This window comes from Lactuca serriola, chromosome 1 (genome assembly GCF_051521515.1).
Source record: "Lactuca serriola cultivar US96UC23 chromosome 1, Lser_US96UC23_V15, whole genome shotgun sequence".
Taxonomy (NCBI): Eukaryota; Viridiplantae; Streptophyta; class Magnoliopsida; order Asterales; family Asteraceae; genus Lactuca; species Lactuca serriola.
Window position 1 is genome coordinate 248,102,634 of NC_136408.1, and position 15,846 is coordinate 248,118,479.

General features: G+C 28.8%; 2 protein-coding genes and 1 long non-coding RNA gene across 3 annotated transcripts; 2 read left to right on the top strand and 1 right to left on the bottom strand.

Moving 5' to 3' along the window:
* Nucleotides 1–934: 934 nt before the first annotated feature.
* Nucleotides 935–8,217, bottom strand: LOC145072926 (uncharacterized). Its single transcript, XR_013691193.1, has 5 exons — nucleotides 7,733–8,217; nucleotides 7,488–7,581; nucleotides 7,345–7,404; nucleotides 5,476–5,571; nucleotides 935–1,041 (listed from the first exon to the last, which is right to left on the bottom strand). It is a non-coding gene; the product is annotated as an uncharacterized LOC145072926 (long non-coding RNA).
* Nucleotides 8,218–10,046: 1,829 nt separating this feature from the next.
* LOC145067056 (uncharacterized) lies at nucleotides 10,047–14,075 on the top strand. The gene is made up of 7 exons (XM_079014278.1): nucleotides 10,047–10,215; nucleotides 10,324–10,759; nucleotides 10,894–10,993; nucleotides 11,143–11,821; nucleotides 11,943–12,839; nucleotides 12,883–13,023; nucleotides 13,294–14,075. The coding sequence occupies exons 1-7, from the start codon at nucleotides 10,047–10,049 to the stop codon at nucleotides 14,073–14,075; spliced, it is 3,204 nt and encodes a 1,067-aa protein (XP_078870404.1).
* Nucleotides 14,072–15,060, top strand: LOC145067065 (uncharacterized). Its single transcript, XM_079014284.1, has 2 exons — nucleotides 14,072–14,945; nucleotides 15,056–15,060. The coding sequence occupies exons 1-2, from the start codon at nucleotides 14,072–14,074 to the stop codon at nucleotides 15,058–15,060; spliced, it is 879 nt and encodes a 292-aa protein (XP_078870410.1).
* Nucleotides 15,061–15,846: the final 786 nt, after the last annotated feature.

The following is a 15,846-nucleotide window of genomic DNA, read 5'->3' on the forward strand; positions in this document are numbered from 1 at the left end:
AGTAATCTGTAGCCATTCTGTAGCAATTCGTATCCGTAGCTAATCTGTAGGTATTATACCTACGGAATAGGTTGTAACTATTTCGTAGCTAGTCCGTAGCAAATCTGTAGGTATAAATTTCTCATTGGCATTTATGCTACAGGCCATTTTCCGTAGCAAATCCGTAGGTATTGTCTTATACCTACTGAATACCTGTGGATCGTGCCATAGTTATTACCCTAGTTTTCTAGTAGTATGCCTATTTTAAATATGTCTCATTAAATTCGTAGAGTTTAATAAATTGTAAAAAGAAAATTATCAAAAATACATGAGGAATGATTGATGATGTGGCAATCAACGGGTACCCACATTATGACACCTTTGTTTTGAAAAAGAAAATTATAGATTATACTTATTAGATTATGACACCTTTGTTTTGAAAAAGAAAATTATAGATTATATTACAGTTTTTTGTTGGACAACTTTATAGCTTTTAGACGGACACCTTTTTTAAAGAAGCCAGAACTCCGAATTACAAGCAACACAAAAACTTTCAATATATCCAGTATACTATTTTGACTCTACAAATAAACAGACAGTGGTTAACAAAAATAATAAAATATATTTTTTATAGATACTATATATCGGCCATCACAAAGCATTTAAATTTAGATGTGAGCAAAACCAAAAATTGAAAATAAGCATAAAACCTATGATGTGATTTTAATCTTTCAAAAACCATAAATTTTTGATGCAGTATAATTTTATACTGTGTAAGCAAACCAAATAACTAAAACAACATCGTAATATATATATATATATATATATATATATATATATATATATATATATATATATATATATATATATATATATATATATATATATATATATATATATATATATATATATATGAATAAATTAGTAGAATCTCGGCCACATGGCAGTCACATAGCCCCCCAAGCAATTTTTCCCACTCTTTTCTTTTAATGTTAATTTCCTATACTACCCTTCAGAAACCAAATCGACAGCTTGATTTCTGCGCTTCTTTTTGACTTCTTCCTGCAAAATTCAAATGAATTGAAATTAAATTATCATTATTTTGTTTCTAAAGATAAGCGTGTGTTTCTAATTCTTTCAAATATATCATCATATCAACTCCTAAAAAAACGCAATTTATCTAATCAATTAATCTTAAATACATTCTCACGGTTATTTTCATTCACATCGAATCCAAAATACGGAGAAAAAGAAAACGTTTCAGGAAATCTTCAAGTCGGCTGTTCTTATTGCTTTAAGGTATGATATTAAAAAAAAATTTTGATTGTTATTCACTGTGTGCATGTTCAAGTCGTCTGATATATGTTTCTATTTCAATGTATTTCTTACTGTTATCAAGTCTTCACGTCGCTATCCTTTGTTCTTTTATTGAATGTGTTCATCTTCATGTCGCATTCTATCTGTGACTATCGAAATCTATTACTCACTGTTAGTGTATGTATGTATTTTAAATATCGATGTAAAAGTCATGATGTTTGGTTATGATCTTATAATTATTGATTGTGTTCATCTTCATGTCGCGATTGTCTGTTTCTTTTTTCCTCGATTTGTAATTATCCATAGCATGTCATTAATAATGAAATTAAAAATCAGATGTTTTAAACTTTATATATTGATTGCGAATGTATAAAAAAATCAAATCATTTTTAGAATGAAATTTTGAATGTCTGTTTCTTTTTTCTCTGTTTCTTTTTTCTCTGATTTCTTCCCTAATATCCAATCAGTTAATACTTTGTTTAATCTTCCCTGATATCTAATAAAACTTCTTAGTGTCATTCAATGTGTATGCAATTACTTTAGTATAAATGCAAAAAATAGCTGATTTGTATCTTTATTTTATGATTATATCATTTCATTTTTTTCTGACCAGCCATACCATGTCATTAATAATGAAATCAAAATAAATATTATGTTATGATTTCTTATTTTAATATAGTGATTTATTCATCAGATTAATATGAATGTTTTTTTCTGACTGCTTAACTGATTAATTACTTAATTGTATGTGTAGCACCTCAATAATTACAAAAATGACCCTTTTGCCCATGGTCAAAAATATATATCCACACACACACTCATATAGACCAATTAAATATAAATGTTTCAATAATAGCTGATTTGTATCTTTATTTTATGATTATATCATTTCATTTTTTTTCTGACCAGCCATACCATGTCATTAATAATGAAATCAAAATCAATATTCTGTTTTGATTTCTTATTTTAATATAGTGATTTATTCATCAGATTAATATGAATGTTTTTTTCTGACTGCTTAACTGATTGATTACTTAATTGTATGTGTACCACCTCAATAATTAAAAAAAAATGACCCTTTTGCCCATGGTCAAAAATATATATCAACACACACACACTCATATAGACCAATTAAATATAAATGTTTCAATTAAATTATATGTTTATTGTATGTGTGTTTTTGGATTCTGTTTGGTACTATTGCTTCTCATGGTCTTCACTACAACACTAATATGCTTTCAATTTAAATGAAAACAGTAAAATGGATATTATTTTTCATATTCTCTCAATTGTTTGCAGGAAATGAATATCGGCAATAAACTATACCTAAAAGACATTGAAGTTATTGCTGATGATTCACATCTCAAACTACGAGTGTTAAAGATTTGGAATTTCATAAAAAATAACCAGGTTTTAGCAATTGAAATGATCGTCATGGACGAGGATGTTGGTTAATATTTTTTAAACCAACTCAATATTACATTTGTTTCAATGAATAATTGTTTTTGTTTGTTTTAACATGGTACAAAATACCAATCTCGTGTTTTCAACCAAAATTTTTCCAAATTTCGTGACCTTTTAAAGGAAGGTGAAAGTTATATCATTTTAAAACCAAACATGACGGCTGTTAAAAATGGTTTTAGTGTTACCGGCCACAAACAAACCTTAACTTTGGATTGGAAAAGTATCATAAAAAAATGTGATGATTTTTCTGGTCCAGTTAATGGTTTTGTGTTTGCTGATTTTAACTCTATCATCGAACAGAAATGCCCAAGAGACTCATTTTTTGGTTAGTTGTTTAATTTTATTAAATTCACTTTTATAACTTGTGTAATTTATTATAAATGTTAGTATATACATATTTAACTTAATCTTATATGTTTTTTTTAATTAAAATTTTGTAGATGTTATTGGGCAAATTGTCTCATTCAGGCCACTTGAGACAAGAAATCGTAATCCATCAAGGCATTACATAAAGATGACTATTAGCAACTTACAGTGAGATGATGTTTATTTAAATTTCTTATTATTTTGAATCATATTTTTCCATACTAATTAAATTATTTTTTTATATAGGTATGTACACCTCAATGTCACTATATTTGGAAGTCAGGCACACCAAATGTCACAGTACCTAAAAAGTAACACCACGGTTACTTGTGTTGTTATAGTGATGCAGTTAGTGAAACTTAACGTTTGGGATGGTTTGTAGTTTATTGGCTAATATGTTTTCCAATCTACTTTTATTGAATAATTTGTTTTTACAGGAATTGGTCAAGCCCAAAGTCATTTTGATGTAACCAAAATGTTCATTAATTCTGACATTGTTGAAATTAATGAGTTTAAGAAAGAGTTAGTTTTTTAGTTTATTTTTACAGGAATTGGTCAAGCCCAAAGTCTACACCGTTGTCAAACTTACAGAAGATGTGTCCATTGTTTCTGAATTGGAAAGTAAACTAGAGCTTATGGTACATAATGTTATGATGTTCAACATTTATATTTGTTTTTTATTTAGATACATAACGTTTTACATATTTCAATTTTATTTTGTAGAGTGTTCAATCAGTGTCTTTAAATGAATTACCCCTGGAATCAGATGATGTTATTCAGAATGTTCAAAAGGTATGTTATATTCCCCTATTAACTTTTATTTATATTTAATTATTCCAATTGTCAATTTATGTTCTTTTAATTTAGGATGTCATATCACAAACGGATGAGAGTTTTACTCCCTCAACAGCTGATAAATCAACCGCAACAAGTCCAATGAAAATATATGGTGATTTGAAGCGCAACCTCCACGACGTTTATGATGTTGATGGTGGAGGTGATTTGAGTTCAACAAAATCTAAAAGACTATCAATGGGAGACGGAAATCCACTTTTAGTTCCAAAAGTGGAAAAGTGAGTTGTTTTTTGTTTTAACAAATAAAAAATTTATGTTCATCTTGGTTTGGTTTACAATAATGTTTCTTGATTTGGTACTAAAAGTGGTTGGAAATGTTGGTGGTTATTGGACAAATTTTAAGACAATGGTTCATTTTATTTTTATTCATTTTGGTTCATTTGTTTATTGTTTTGGTTTTTATATAAACATTATAGTAATGCATTTCCATTTCTTTATCTATAATAGCAATATACATTTTTAATGATAATAGGTATGAATATGTTACTTCAAATTAAAATAGGGTCATTAATGCACTCTAACTTTAAATTAAATTAGGGGTATTTTTTGTATTTCAATTTGATTTAAAGAGGTATGACAATTTCACACGTATTACATTAACGTTTCCTACTTAGATAGGAAGATTTATATTTAATTACTTATAACAACATACTTTCATTGATTAAAGGATGTATTGTATGTGTGTTTTTGGATTCTGTTTGGTATCATTGCTTTTCATGGTCTTCACTGCAACACTAATATGATTTCAATTTAAATGAAAACAATAAAATGGATATTAATTCTGTTTGGTACTATAATTAAAGGACTGTATGAAATTAAAATGCTACAATCTACATTTGTTTGTTCATTTTTTTAAATATATTATACTTTTATTATAGTACATTTCCCAACCGTTATCTTATGTATTTACAGTTGATCATTGTTTTTAATACGGTTCTAAAATTGATAACATTGTTTAAATTACATGGGAAATAATTTGTTGGATGGAATAAAAGCTTTGAAGAAAAAAAATTTAATGGGTGGGAAAAATTTATGTCTATGATACATCACACGTGACTTTAAATCCATTTAAGTATACTAAAGGTAATTGGTCAAAAATTAGTTTAGCACTTATTACAAAGGACTATAAATTTAAATCAATTTGCTCCAAAAACAAAAAAAAAAAAAAACATGATTTCTAATACAAGAGATGTCATTAAATTTTCTACGAGTGTTAAATGAATGTGTTTTACACTTTTATTGATTAAATATGTCTACAACTAAACATTTTAATCATTTGAAAAATATTTTGACATAATATGACTAAATTTATAACATTTTTTAAAGATCGTAATGTCATATTTTTATGCCATCATCTGGGCAGTAAAATATATTTTTATGCCATCACCTGGATAATAACATATATTATATTTTATTTATTTATTATATATAAATTTTAATTATATTTATAATTAAATAATAAAGACGACATCTTGGCAAAAATGATGCAATTACCTTCATTAAAGTCCCAGGTTGATTTTGATTTTCCCGATAGTACCCTTCAAACAACAAAACGAGTGCTTAATTTCTGGAGTTGATTTTGACTTCTTCCTACAAAATTCAAATTAATGGTAATTAAATAATCATTATTTTATTTCTAAAGATAAGCGTATCTTTCAAATTCTTTCAAATATATCGTGATATCAAGTCCTAAAAAAACGCAATTTTGAATATCAATTTATCTTAAATACATTCTCACGGTTCTTTTCCTTCACAGCGAATCCAAAATTCAGAGATAAAGAAAACGTTGCAGGAAATCTTCAAGTCGACTGTTGTTATTGCTTTAAGGTAAGCTATTAAAAAAAATTTTGATGGTTATTCACTGTGTGCATGTTGAAGTCATCTGATATTTGTTTCTATCTCAATGTATTTCTCACTGTTATCAAGTCTTCAAGTCGCTATCCGTTGTTCTTTTATGTAGTCTATTAAAAAATTTTGTTATAATTATTGAATCTGTTCATCTTCATGTCGCATTCTATCTGTGACTATCGAAATCTATTACTCAGTGTTAGTATATGTATGTATTTTAAATATCAATGTAATAAATTTTTTTTAGTAAATCTTTATGTCAATGTTTTAAACATTTTATATGTATCTGTAACCTTGTGTCTATATGTATGTCTGTTTCTTTTTTCCCTGATTTCTAATCAGCCATAGCATTTGATTAATAATGAAATCAAAATCAAAACTCTCTTATGATTTGTTATTTTAATATATTGATTTATTCATCAGATTAATATAGCTGGTTGTCATTCAATCCGTATGCAATAAATTTTGTATAATATGCAAAAAAAAATAGTTGATTTTTATCTTTATTGTATGACTATATCGTTTAATTTTTTATATGCATGTAACAGTTAATACTCTTTCGATTATTCCAATGTTTATGCATGTGTGTGACTGCTTAACTGTTTAATTTCTTGACTGCTTAACTGCTTAAAAAATTAAATTGTTAACTGTATATGTAGCTAATCAAAAATTACAAAAATTACTGTTTTGCCCATGGTCATACATATATAGCCACACACACACATAGACGAATTAATATATTTTGTTGTCATTCCTTTGGTTATTAATTTATAACTGCAAATGTACTGTTTAACAACAAAACACTCAATGTATGTTAATGCTTCTGGAAATGGTGTACTCATCTTTTACAGTGTGTATATGTGTATGTGTTTATTTGAAACCTGATTTCTAATCAGCCATCACATGTCATGGCTAATGAAATCAAAATCAAAATTTTCTTATGCTTTGTTATTTTAATATACTGATTTATGCATTAAATTATTATATTTTGTTGTCATTCAATGTGTATGCAAGAAATTTTGTATAAATGCAAAAAATACCTGATTTGTATCTTTATTTTATGATTATATAATTTAATTTTTTTTTTCATGTAACAGTCATTTGTTAACTGTATATGTACCTATCTGTTTAATTTATTGACTGCTTAACTGCTATACAGCTTAATTTCTAAACTGTATATGTAGCTAATCAAAATATACAAAAATTACGGTTTTGCCCATGGTCATACATATATAGAATAAAACAAGTCAAACTTATTAATGTTTTTAGGATAAAAACACCGTTTTATCGATAATTTATTAGGACCAATAGGTCACCTATTTAGCAAATTTGGATGTGTTGATGTCTAAGTTTCAATTAGTAAACCAAAGAAGACTTTACCTACTTTTAAAATCTCCTTCAATCAATGGATTATGTTGATTACAATACTATAATCATTTGCAACTAAATGTTTTAATGGAATTGAAATCAAATTCAAACCAAACTAGAAAAAACATTGATAAAAATATTATATACCTTCCAGTAACATCTTCAAGCTCTAGGCATGAGGCTACAGAGGGTTATAAGTTAATACCCCTGTTGTAAAAGATTCAGATGGAAAACATGAGGCTACAGAGGGTTATAAGTTAACCATAAATGAGGGGCAAAATATAAATTACCTTTCAACAGACATTGATTCCTGCTAACTATAAGAAGATATTTGATCAAATACACCTTAGATGCTGCAAACATGAACCTATTACCTTAATCCCCCTGTTGTAAAACATTCAGATGGAAAAAATTAAGCTACAAATGGTTATAAGTTATATAACCTAGATTTCAAAAGAATCGAATTCGATCATCTGGGCATGGAACGAAAAGGGCATTTTGGGGGTTAAAGATAGCTTGACAAGCCAACAAAGACATGGACTTGACAGACTATATGCAAACTCCTCTTACGCCTTTACCCAGCCTTCGGATGTTGGAAACTAAATTATCTTCAGGGCTTCCATGGAGAACTAGGGTTTTACCCCCTGAGATCATCCGAACAAAGAATTGGGTGAAATTGGGGAAACAACAAATGGAACTAGAAGAAGCTGTAGGTTGGAAATGAGGATGATGACTGGTGATTTCCACAGGGAAGGAATTGATGGTTGTAGTGGAAGAACGAGATTCGGGGTTACGATCGTTTTTTCTCACCTGACGGAGACTATGTCGCAGAAGGAGTGGTCATCGTCGATGAAATCTTCCATCTTCAAGAGACCTTGCGTTTTTGAACCCAATCTATTGTGGGGCAATCGAGGAGATTCATCGATTGTGGGGGAATCGAGGAGATTCATTAAGGGTTAACCGGCGACGAGCGTGAAGACGGGTTGGAGTCCATTGAAACAAAAAGCTAATTACATAATGGTGTGAAACCAAGTGGGTTTGAGGCTTTTTGGCAGGAAGATACACACAGGCAGAGAAAGATAGAGAGACGGAGTGATGAAGAACACGTTGGGATAGAGATTGGTTGGGGAGAGTATTGCCATTTCTTGACCCTATTTCTTTGTGCAAATACAAGACACCTGACCAGTGAGAATGGGTGTGGGTATCGAATATTATTTGGATCCAACTTCGACCCATATTACTATGTGTAGTTGAAATTTGAAATACATTTTGTTTGATTATTGTAATCATAATTTTTTGTAGTTGAATGAAAACATACAAAAATAAATAAGTATAAAATTACCACGTGACAATTGGCTAACCCATCTCCAAGCTCTTTTCCCGCTCACAATATGTAACTGAAATACCATAACTGCCCTTATGTTACTATTAAATTCTATAGTTATTAAATACAATCTATTTAATTGACCTTTTTTTAATAAATAAATAATACATTAATACATTATTTTATAATTTATATGTACATTTTAATAAACCATTTCAAACAAAGGACACAATTAAATTGTATTGTGTTTCCTACTACTTAACAAGAATACTTAATAATGACTACAAATTGACTTTTTACCTCTTTGTTCGCTAGATAATTTTTATTTTAACTACTTAATTGTTATCTGTTAAGCATATTAATTTAAAAACTAATTTTATTTATCTTAACTGTTAAGGTTGCAGACATACAATGCATTCACATTCTTCTAAAAAGACTATAAAACTAAATAGTTTCTATTTAGATAATACAAAAAATATTAATTTGGGTACTACATCAACAAATCTAGCCTCAACACCTACAGCTGTTAAAACTTCAATTTACAAAGGTAACTTTTTTCTTATGGAAATTTTATTTTTATTATTTTTTATTTTTTAATTCACATAATATTTATTTTAATAACATACACATTTTTTAACATAAAAAAATCGATAAATTGTCAAATTCTTCGTCCGCTTCAACTCAATATGCTTCAAAATTGGTGACCCATGCTTACAAATGTACGTTTTTTATTCAATATTATTATATAAGCATATTATTTATGTAATTATGCATTTCATATACTGTCATATTATCTCTTATGAAGAAAACATCAATAACATGTACCATTTGCAAGCCAGAGAGAAAAGAAGACAAAGGAAAATATATTTGAAAAATAAAAGATCGAAGATAATGAATACAACATCCAAAGTTCCAAGTACATCAGTATCGCATCTCTTAAAATATATAATTATTTATAACCATATTATTAATTCATTCCATGTTTTACGCTTATTTTTCATTTATATAGAATAAATGTTTTCTCATATTTTTTTATTATCCTGGAATATTATATGATTGCAAAAACTACTTTGTTTTATACATATGTGTTCAGTTTTCATAAGTTGTTGTTCTTTGTAGATTTGTCAAACAACATTGTTCCTCAAACTGAAAATGTCAATTCATTTAATTCGCCAAGAATCCAAAATACAACCGTACAATACTCTCATTCCTTTACAGATGTTAGAACTCCGTTATCTAACATTACAAATGTTAGAAATCCGTTATCAAACATTACAAATGGTAATAATGTATTGTTTTCAAAATATACTATTGTTACTTTTCTTTATAATCGGGAGGATATATATATATATATATATATATATATATATATATATATATATATATATATATATATATATATATATATATATATACTTATTTTATTTATTTTGTTCAGATAACATCGGTTTCGATAAATATGTCACTTCCAAGTTACCAGACAAAAGACAGTACTATGTACTTTCAAATGATATGACATCGAAAAATGTCTACAATAAGTGCTTCTTCGTCATCAATCAAGTTAAATTCAGGATGTCATAAATTAAAAAGGAAGACGACACATTTATCACCTATCCCGTTGATTGATTTGACTGAAAATGTAGAAAATATCGATCAACTCATAAATGAAAACTTGATACTTGGTATTTCAAATGGTAATAAAAAAATAATATCCATTTTCATTTTTTATTACATTTCAAATAATTGGTTGTATATACTTATAAATTTCACTGATATTTTTTTATACGCTTTTTATTTTATAGAATATTTGGATCGCGGTGATCAAAATGTTGTATGTCAAACATGTCATGCAAAGTTATGGAGAAATGAATCCATCAGAGGTAAAGAAAAAGGGAACACAGATTATTCTTTATGTTGTGGTTACGGCAAAGTGCAACTTCCAGATTTAAAGAAAGCACCCCCCGGTTATGAAAGAATGTTTCGAAATATGGATTCTAAAAGCAAAATTTTCATGAAAAACATTAGACGTTACAATTCAATGTTTTCTTTTACATCGATGGGTGGTAAAATTGATTCTTCAATCAATAGAGGAAACGCTCCTTACATTTTCAGACTGGGTGGTCAAAATTATCATAGTATTGGAAGCCTAATACCAGCAAAAGGATCGTTACCAAAATTCTCTCAGTTATACATTTATGATACTGAGAACGAAATTTCAAATAGACAAAGATGCTTTGGGTATTTTTTTCAGCCTTCTTATTCATTATTATTCATTATATATATATATATATATATATATATATATATATATATATATATATATATATATATATATATATTACTAACGTTATGTATAATTTCATTTATTTTAGTGGAGAAAAAGATCAATCAACGACAATTGATAGTGATATTATTCAAGATATTAAGGTGATGTTGGATTCAAATAATGTGTTGGTTAGATCTTATATGATGGTAAGAGATACCTTTCAGAAAAATCCTCAAGTTGATATGAAGCTACGACTTATTGGGAGAAGGGAACGAGATGGAAGAACATATAACCTACCGACTGCTTCTGAGGTTGCCGCTTTAATTGTTGGTGACATTTGTGATCAATTGAAAAGAGAGATATTGTTGTTGAAACAAAAACTGGATTTCTACAACGTATCAGTGAATTACATCCTTCATACCTTCCTCTTCAATATCCATTGTTGTTTCCATATGGAGATGATGGTTACAGTGTTGACATTCTTCATAGAGGTTTGTCATTTACGACCAACAGCAAGCGGGCGAAATGTACAATGAGAGAATATTTCGCTTTTAGAATTCAAGATAGAGATCATTCGTTCTCGCTCATTCTTAATTCAAAAAGATTGTTTCAACAGTTTCTGGTAAATGTCTATACTATGATTGAAACTGAGAGATTGCATTACATACGTAGGCAACAACATGTTCTTAGATGCGAGTCTTACGAGAATTTACGTAAGCAAAAAGCTCAAGGATCCACTAAAGTCTCAAATGTCGGCCAACGTGTCATATTACCTTCATCCTTTACCGGTGGTGCACGCTATATGTTGCAAAACTATTTGGATGCCATGTCACTATGTAAATGGTTTGGATATCCAGATTTTTTCATAACATTTACGTGTAATCCCAAATGGCCAGAGATTAAAAGGTTTCTTAAGGATACTTCACTTCAACCAGAAGACAGGCCTGATATATTATGTAGGTTGTTCAAGATCAAGCTCGATGCATTTATTAAAGACTTAAGGGAGAATAATATTTTTGGCAAAGTTCAAGCATGTAAGTAAATTTATATTTTTTCATTATTGATAAAACATTACTCTTATTATAGTATTTTTTTTATATGTTTTTTTTTGTCTAATCATATTTTGTTTTATTTTTTTTGCCAAATATTATGCAGATGTTTATACCATTGAATTTCAAAAAAGAGGTTTGCCGCATAGTCATATATGCTTATTTATGCATTCTGACAACAAGTTACCCACTGTTGAATTAATCGATCCAATAATTTATGCCGAGATACCAGACAAAATTGAAGAGTCTGAATTGTATTCACTTGTCAATGAGTTCATGATTCATGGTACATGTGGAGCTGAAAATATCAATTGTCCATGCATGGTGGATAAAAAGTGCTCTAAAAACTTTCCCAAACAATTCTGTCATCATTCGTTTGTTGATGAAAATGGTTTTCCGTTATATAGGAGAAGAAACGATGGTCATTTTGTAGAAAAATCAGGTGTCAAGTTGGATAATAGAAATGTTGTTCCATACAACAAATACCTATTAAAAAGATATCAGGCACATATTAACGTTGAATGGTGCAACCAGGGATCTTCTATAAAGTATCTCTTTAAATACATAAACAAGGGTCCTGATAGAGCTACAGTTGCTGTTGTACCAACAAACAATGAATGTGAAAATAATGATACGGTCGATGAAATAGCTGAATATTACGATTGTAGATATTTATCTGCATGTGAAGCATCATGGAGAATTTTTTCATATAATGTTCATTGCAGGTATCCTTCTATGGTTAGACTACCTTTTCATCTTCCTAATCAACAACAAATTGTATATGGCGAAGACGATGATATCGACGATGTTCTGGACAAACCTTCTGTTGCTGCTTCAAAGTTCACAGCTTGGATGGAATGTAATGCAATTAATAGTGAAGCACGAGAACTTACATATGTTGAATTTCCTACAAAGTTTGTTTGGGTATTAAATGATAGGTATTGGAAGAGAAGGAAAGTAGGAAAAGCCATTGGTCGAATTCATTCGGTTTCACCTAATCTTGGTGAAGCTTATTTTTTTAAGGATTCTTTTAAATAAAGTTAAAGGTCCGACATCATTTGATGAAATTCGCACGGTAAATGGTGAAACATATTCTTCTTTTAGAGATACTTGTTATGCACTCGGGCTATTAGATGATGACAAAGAATACATCGATGCAATTAAAGAAGCAAGTCATTCTGGATCTGGTTTTTATCTACGCTTCTTATTTGCCACATTGTTGATGTGTAATAGTATGTCTAAACCAGAAGTTGTTTGGGAAAATACATGGGAATATCTGTCGGATGGAATTCTATATAACCAACGACAAAAGTTGAAGTCTCCAGATATTTAATTTATTTTCTTCATTTATATTTAAAATATTTTATTTTTCTTATCAACACCCGTTAAAAATTATTATAAATATTATTAAATATTGTATTTTATATTTTATAATTAATTTAAAATTTATGGTGCAGACTTATCACTCGGTGAAGATGAAGTTAAGAACTTAACTTTGTTTGAAATAGAACAAATTTTACTTCGAAACAACTCCACTCTAAAAAATTTCACAAAGATGCCTTACCCAGATGTTGAATCACTTTCTTCTTCGAACAATCGACTTATCATTGAGGAGCTAGATTACGACATTCCCGTTATGAAGAATGAGTTTGATCATATGTTTCTTGCATTAACAAATGAGCAACGTAATATTTTCCTTAACATCATGAGTGTTGTTAAAGAAAATAAAGGAGGTGTTTTCTTCGTTTATGGTTATGGTGGAACGGGTAAAACTTTTCTATGGAAGACAATATCTGCAGCAATTAGATCAGACGGTAATATTGTTTTAAATGTTGCTTCAAGCGGTATTACTTCGTTATTGTTGCCCGATGGTAGAATAGCACACTCTCGATTTATACTTCCATTTGAACTTACAGAGGATTCTTTTTGTAAAATAAATCTAGATGGTGACTTGGCTAACTTATTAAGGAAAACCTCTTTGATAATTTGGGATGAAGCACCTATGATCCATAAGCATGCATTTGAAGCTTTAGATCGAACTTTGAAAGATGTATTAAGGTGTGGAAATTCTAGCATCTCAAATATTCCTTTTGGAGGGAAAGTTATAGTTTTTGGAAGAGATTTCAGACAGATTCTACCTGTTGTTCCGGGTGGCAGCAGACAGAATATTGTTAATGCTTCTTTGAGTTCTTCATATTTATGGCAACACTGCAAAGTGTATAGATTAACAAAAAAATGAGGCTAACTGTTGGAAGGGATCAACCTGATATAGAAAAAATAAGAGATTTTGCAAATTGGTTATTGGATATAGGAGAAGGCAAACTCGGTGGTCCGAACGACGGTGAAACGATTATCGATATTCCGAATGATATTCTCATTAATGATCCAGATGATCCTATAGGTTCATTAATTGAGTTTGTATATCCTTCAATTTTGGAGAAGTATAGCAGTACAAATTATTTCCAAGAAAGAGCTATACTTGCTCCAAAGAATGAAGTTGTTCAGGAAATAAACGATCGTTTGCTTAAGAAGTTTCCGGGAGATGAGGTTGAATATTTAAGTTCAGATAGCCTATGTCAGTCCGAATTTGTCCATGATCAGTTTGATGCAAATTTATACTCGCCTGATGTATTAAATGGTCTTAAAGTATCCGGTCTACCAAATCATAAGTTAGTTTTAAAAATTGGTGTTCCAGTAATGTTACTGAGAAATATTGATCAGAAAAACAGTTTATGTAATGGCACTAGACTACAAGTTATATCATTGGGCAAACGTGTTATCGAGGCACGTATAATGTCTGGAACTAATATTGGAAACCGGACTTTTATTCCAAGAATATCTTTAACTCCATCAGAAAAAAAAATTCCTTTCAAATTCACAAGAAGACAGTTTCCTTTGGCGGTATGTTTTGCAATGATTATTAATAAGAGTCAAGGACAATCGTTATCGAAGGTTGGTTTGTTTCTCAAAGATCCGGTTTTTTCACATGGGCAATTGTATGTTGCATTATCTAGAGTACAAAGCAGAGAGGGATTGAAATTATTAATTTTAGATAAAGATGGTAGACTCACCAATAAAACTTCCAATGTTGTTTATAAGGAAGTTTTTCGTAATTTATAAGCAACTTCTTTGTAGCATCTTTTACTCATTTTTACTAAAGCACATTTCATCCATCATAATAATTTATTTATTTATAATTATTTATTGTATTTTTTTTAGTTTAATTTCATTAGATACATATATAGTTTGTTTTGTATCAAATCAATTTCGATGTTGTTTTGGGTTTTTTTGGTAGTTATTTAAAATTATGTTGCATTATATAAAGCAATATCTTTTATAAAATATGTGGATTTAAATTTGTGATTAAATTCTCAAAGGTTACAAATTTACTAAAAATAGAGAACATATCCTAACAACAACAGTAGCATTGAATGACTTTCAATGTTATAGTTAGTAAGCCTAAAAAATAAACACATGACACAGTAAATCAATGCAAAGTTTTCAGAAAAACATATGAAAACAACAACAATTTCTATTAATATAACGTGCAATCACCATGAACGATTAACAAGCAGTAAAAAGCAAGGTTTTATTAATCTTCATTTGTAGTTAAATAGTTACAATTTTTTGTGTAATTAAATACTTACAAATAAAAAAGTTATTTCAAAATACTATATAAGTTTTCTAACTTAATGATATATTATTTATTACATAATTAAATTTTAAATTCTATTTAACTTTAACACCCGTGGGTCCCACGGGTTTTCACCTAGTATATATATATATATATATATATATATATATATATATATATATATATATATATATATATATATATATATATATATAGGAAAAGTGAATATACCCTTAAGCGTATATAACGTGTTTGGGTACCTAAGCTTATATACCCTTAAGGGTATATTCACTTTTCCATATATATATATATATATATATATATATATATATATATATATATATATATATATATATATATATATATATATATATAT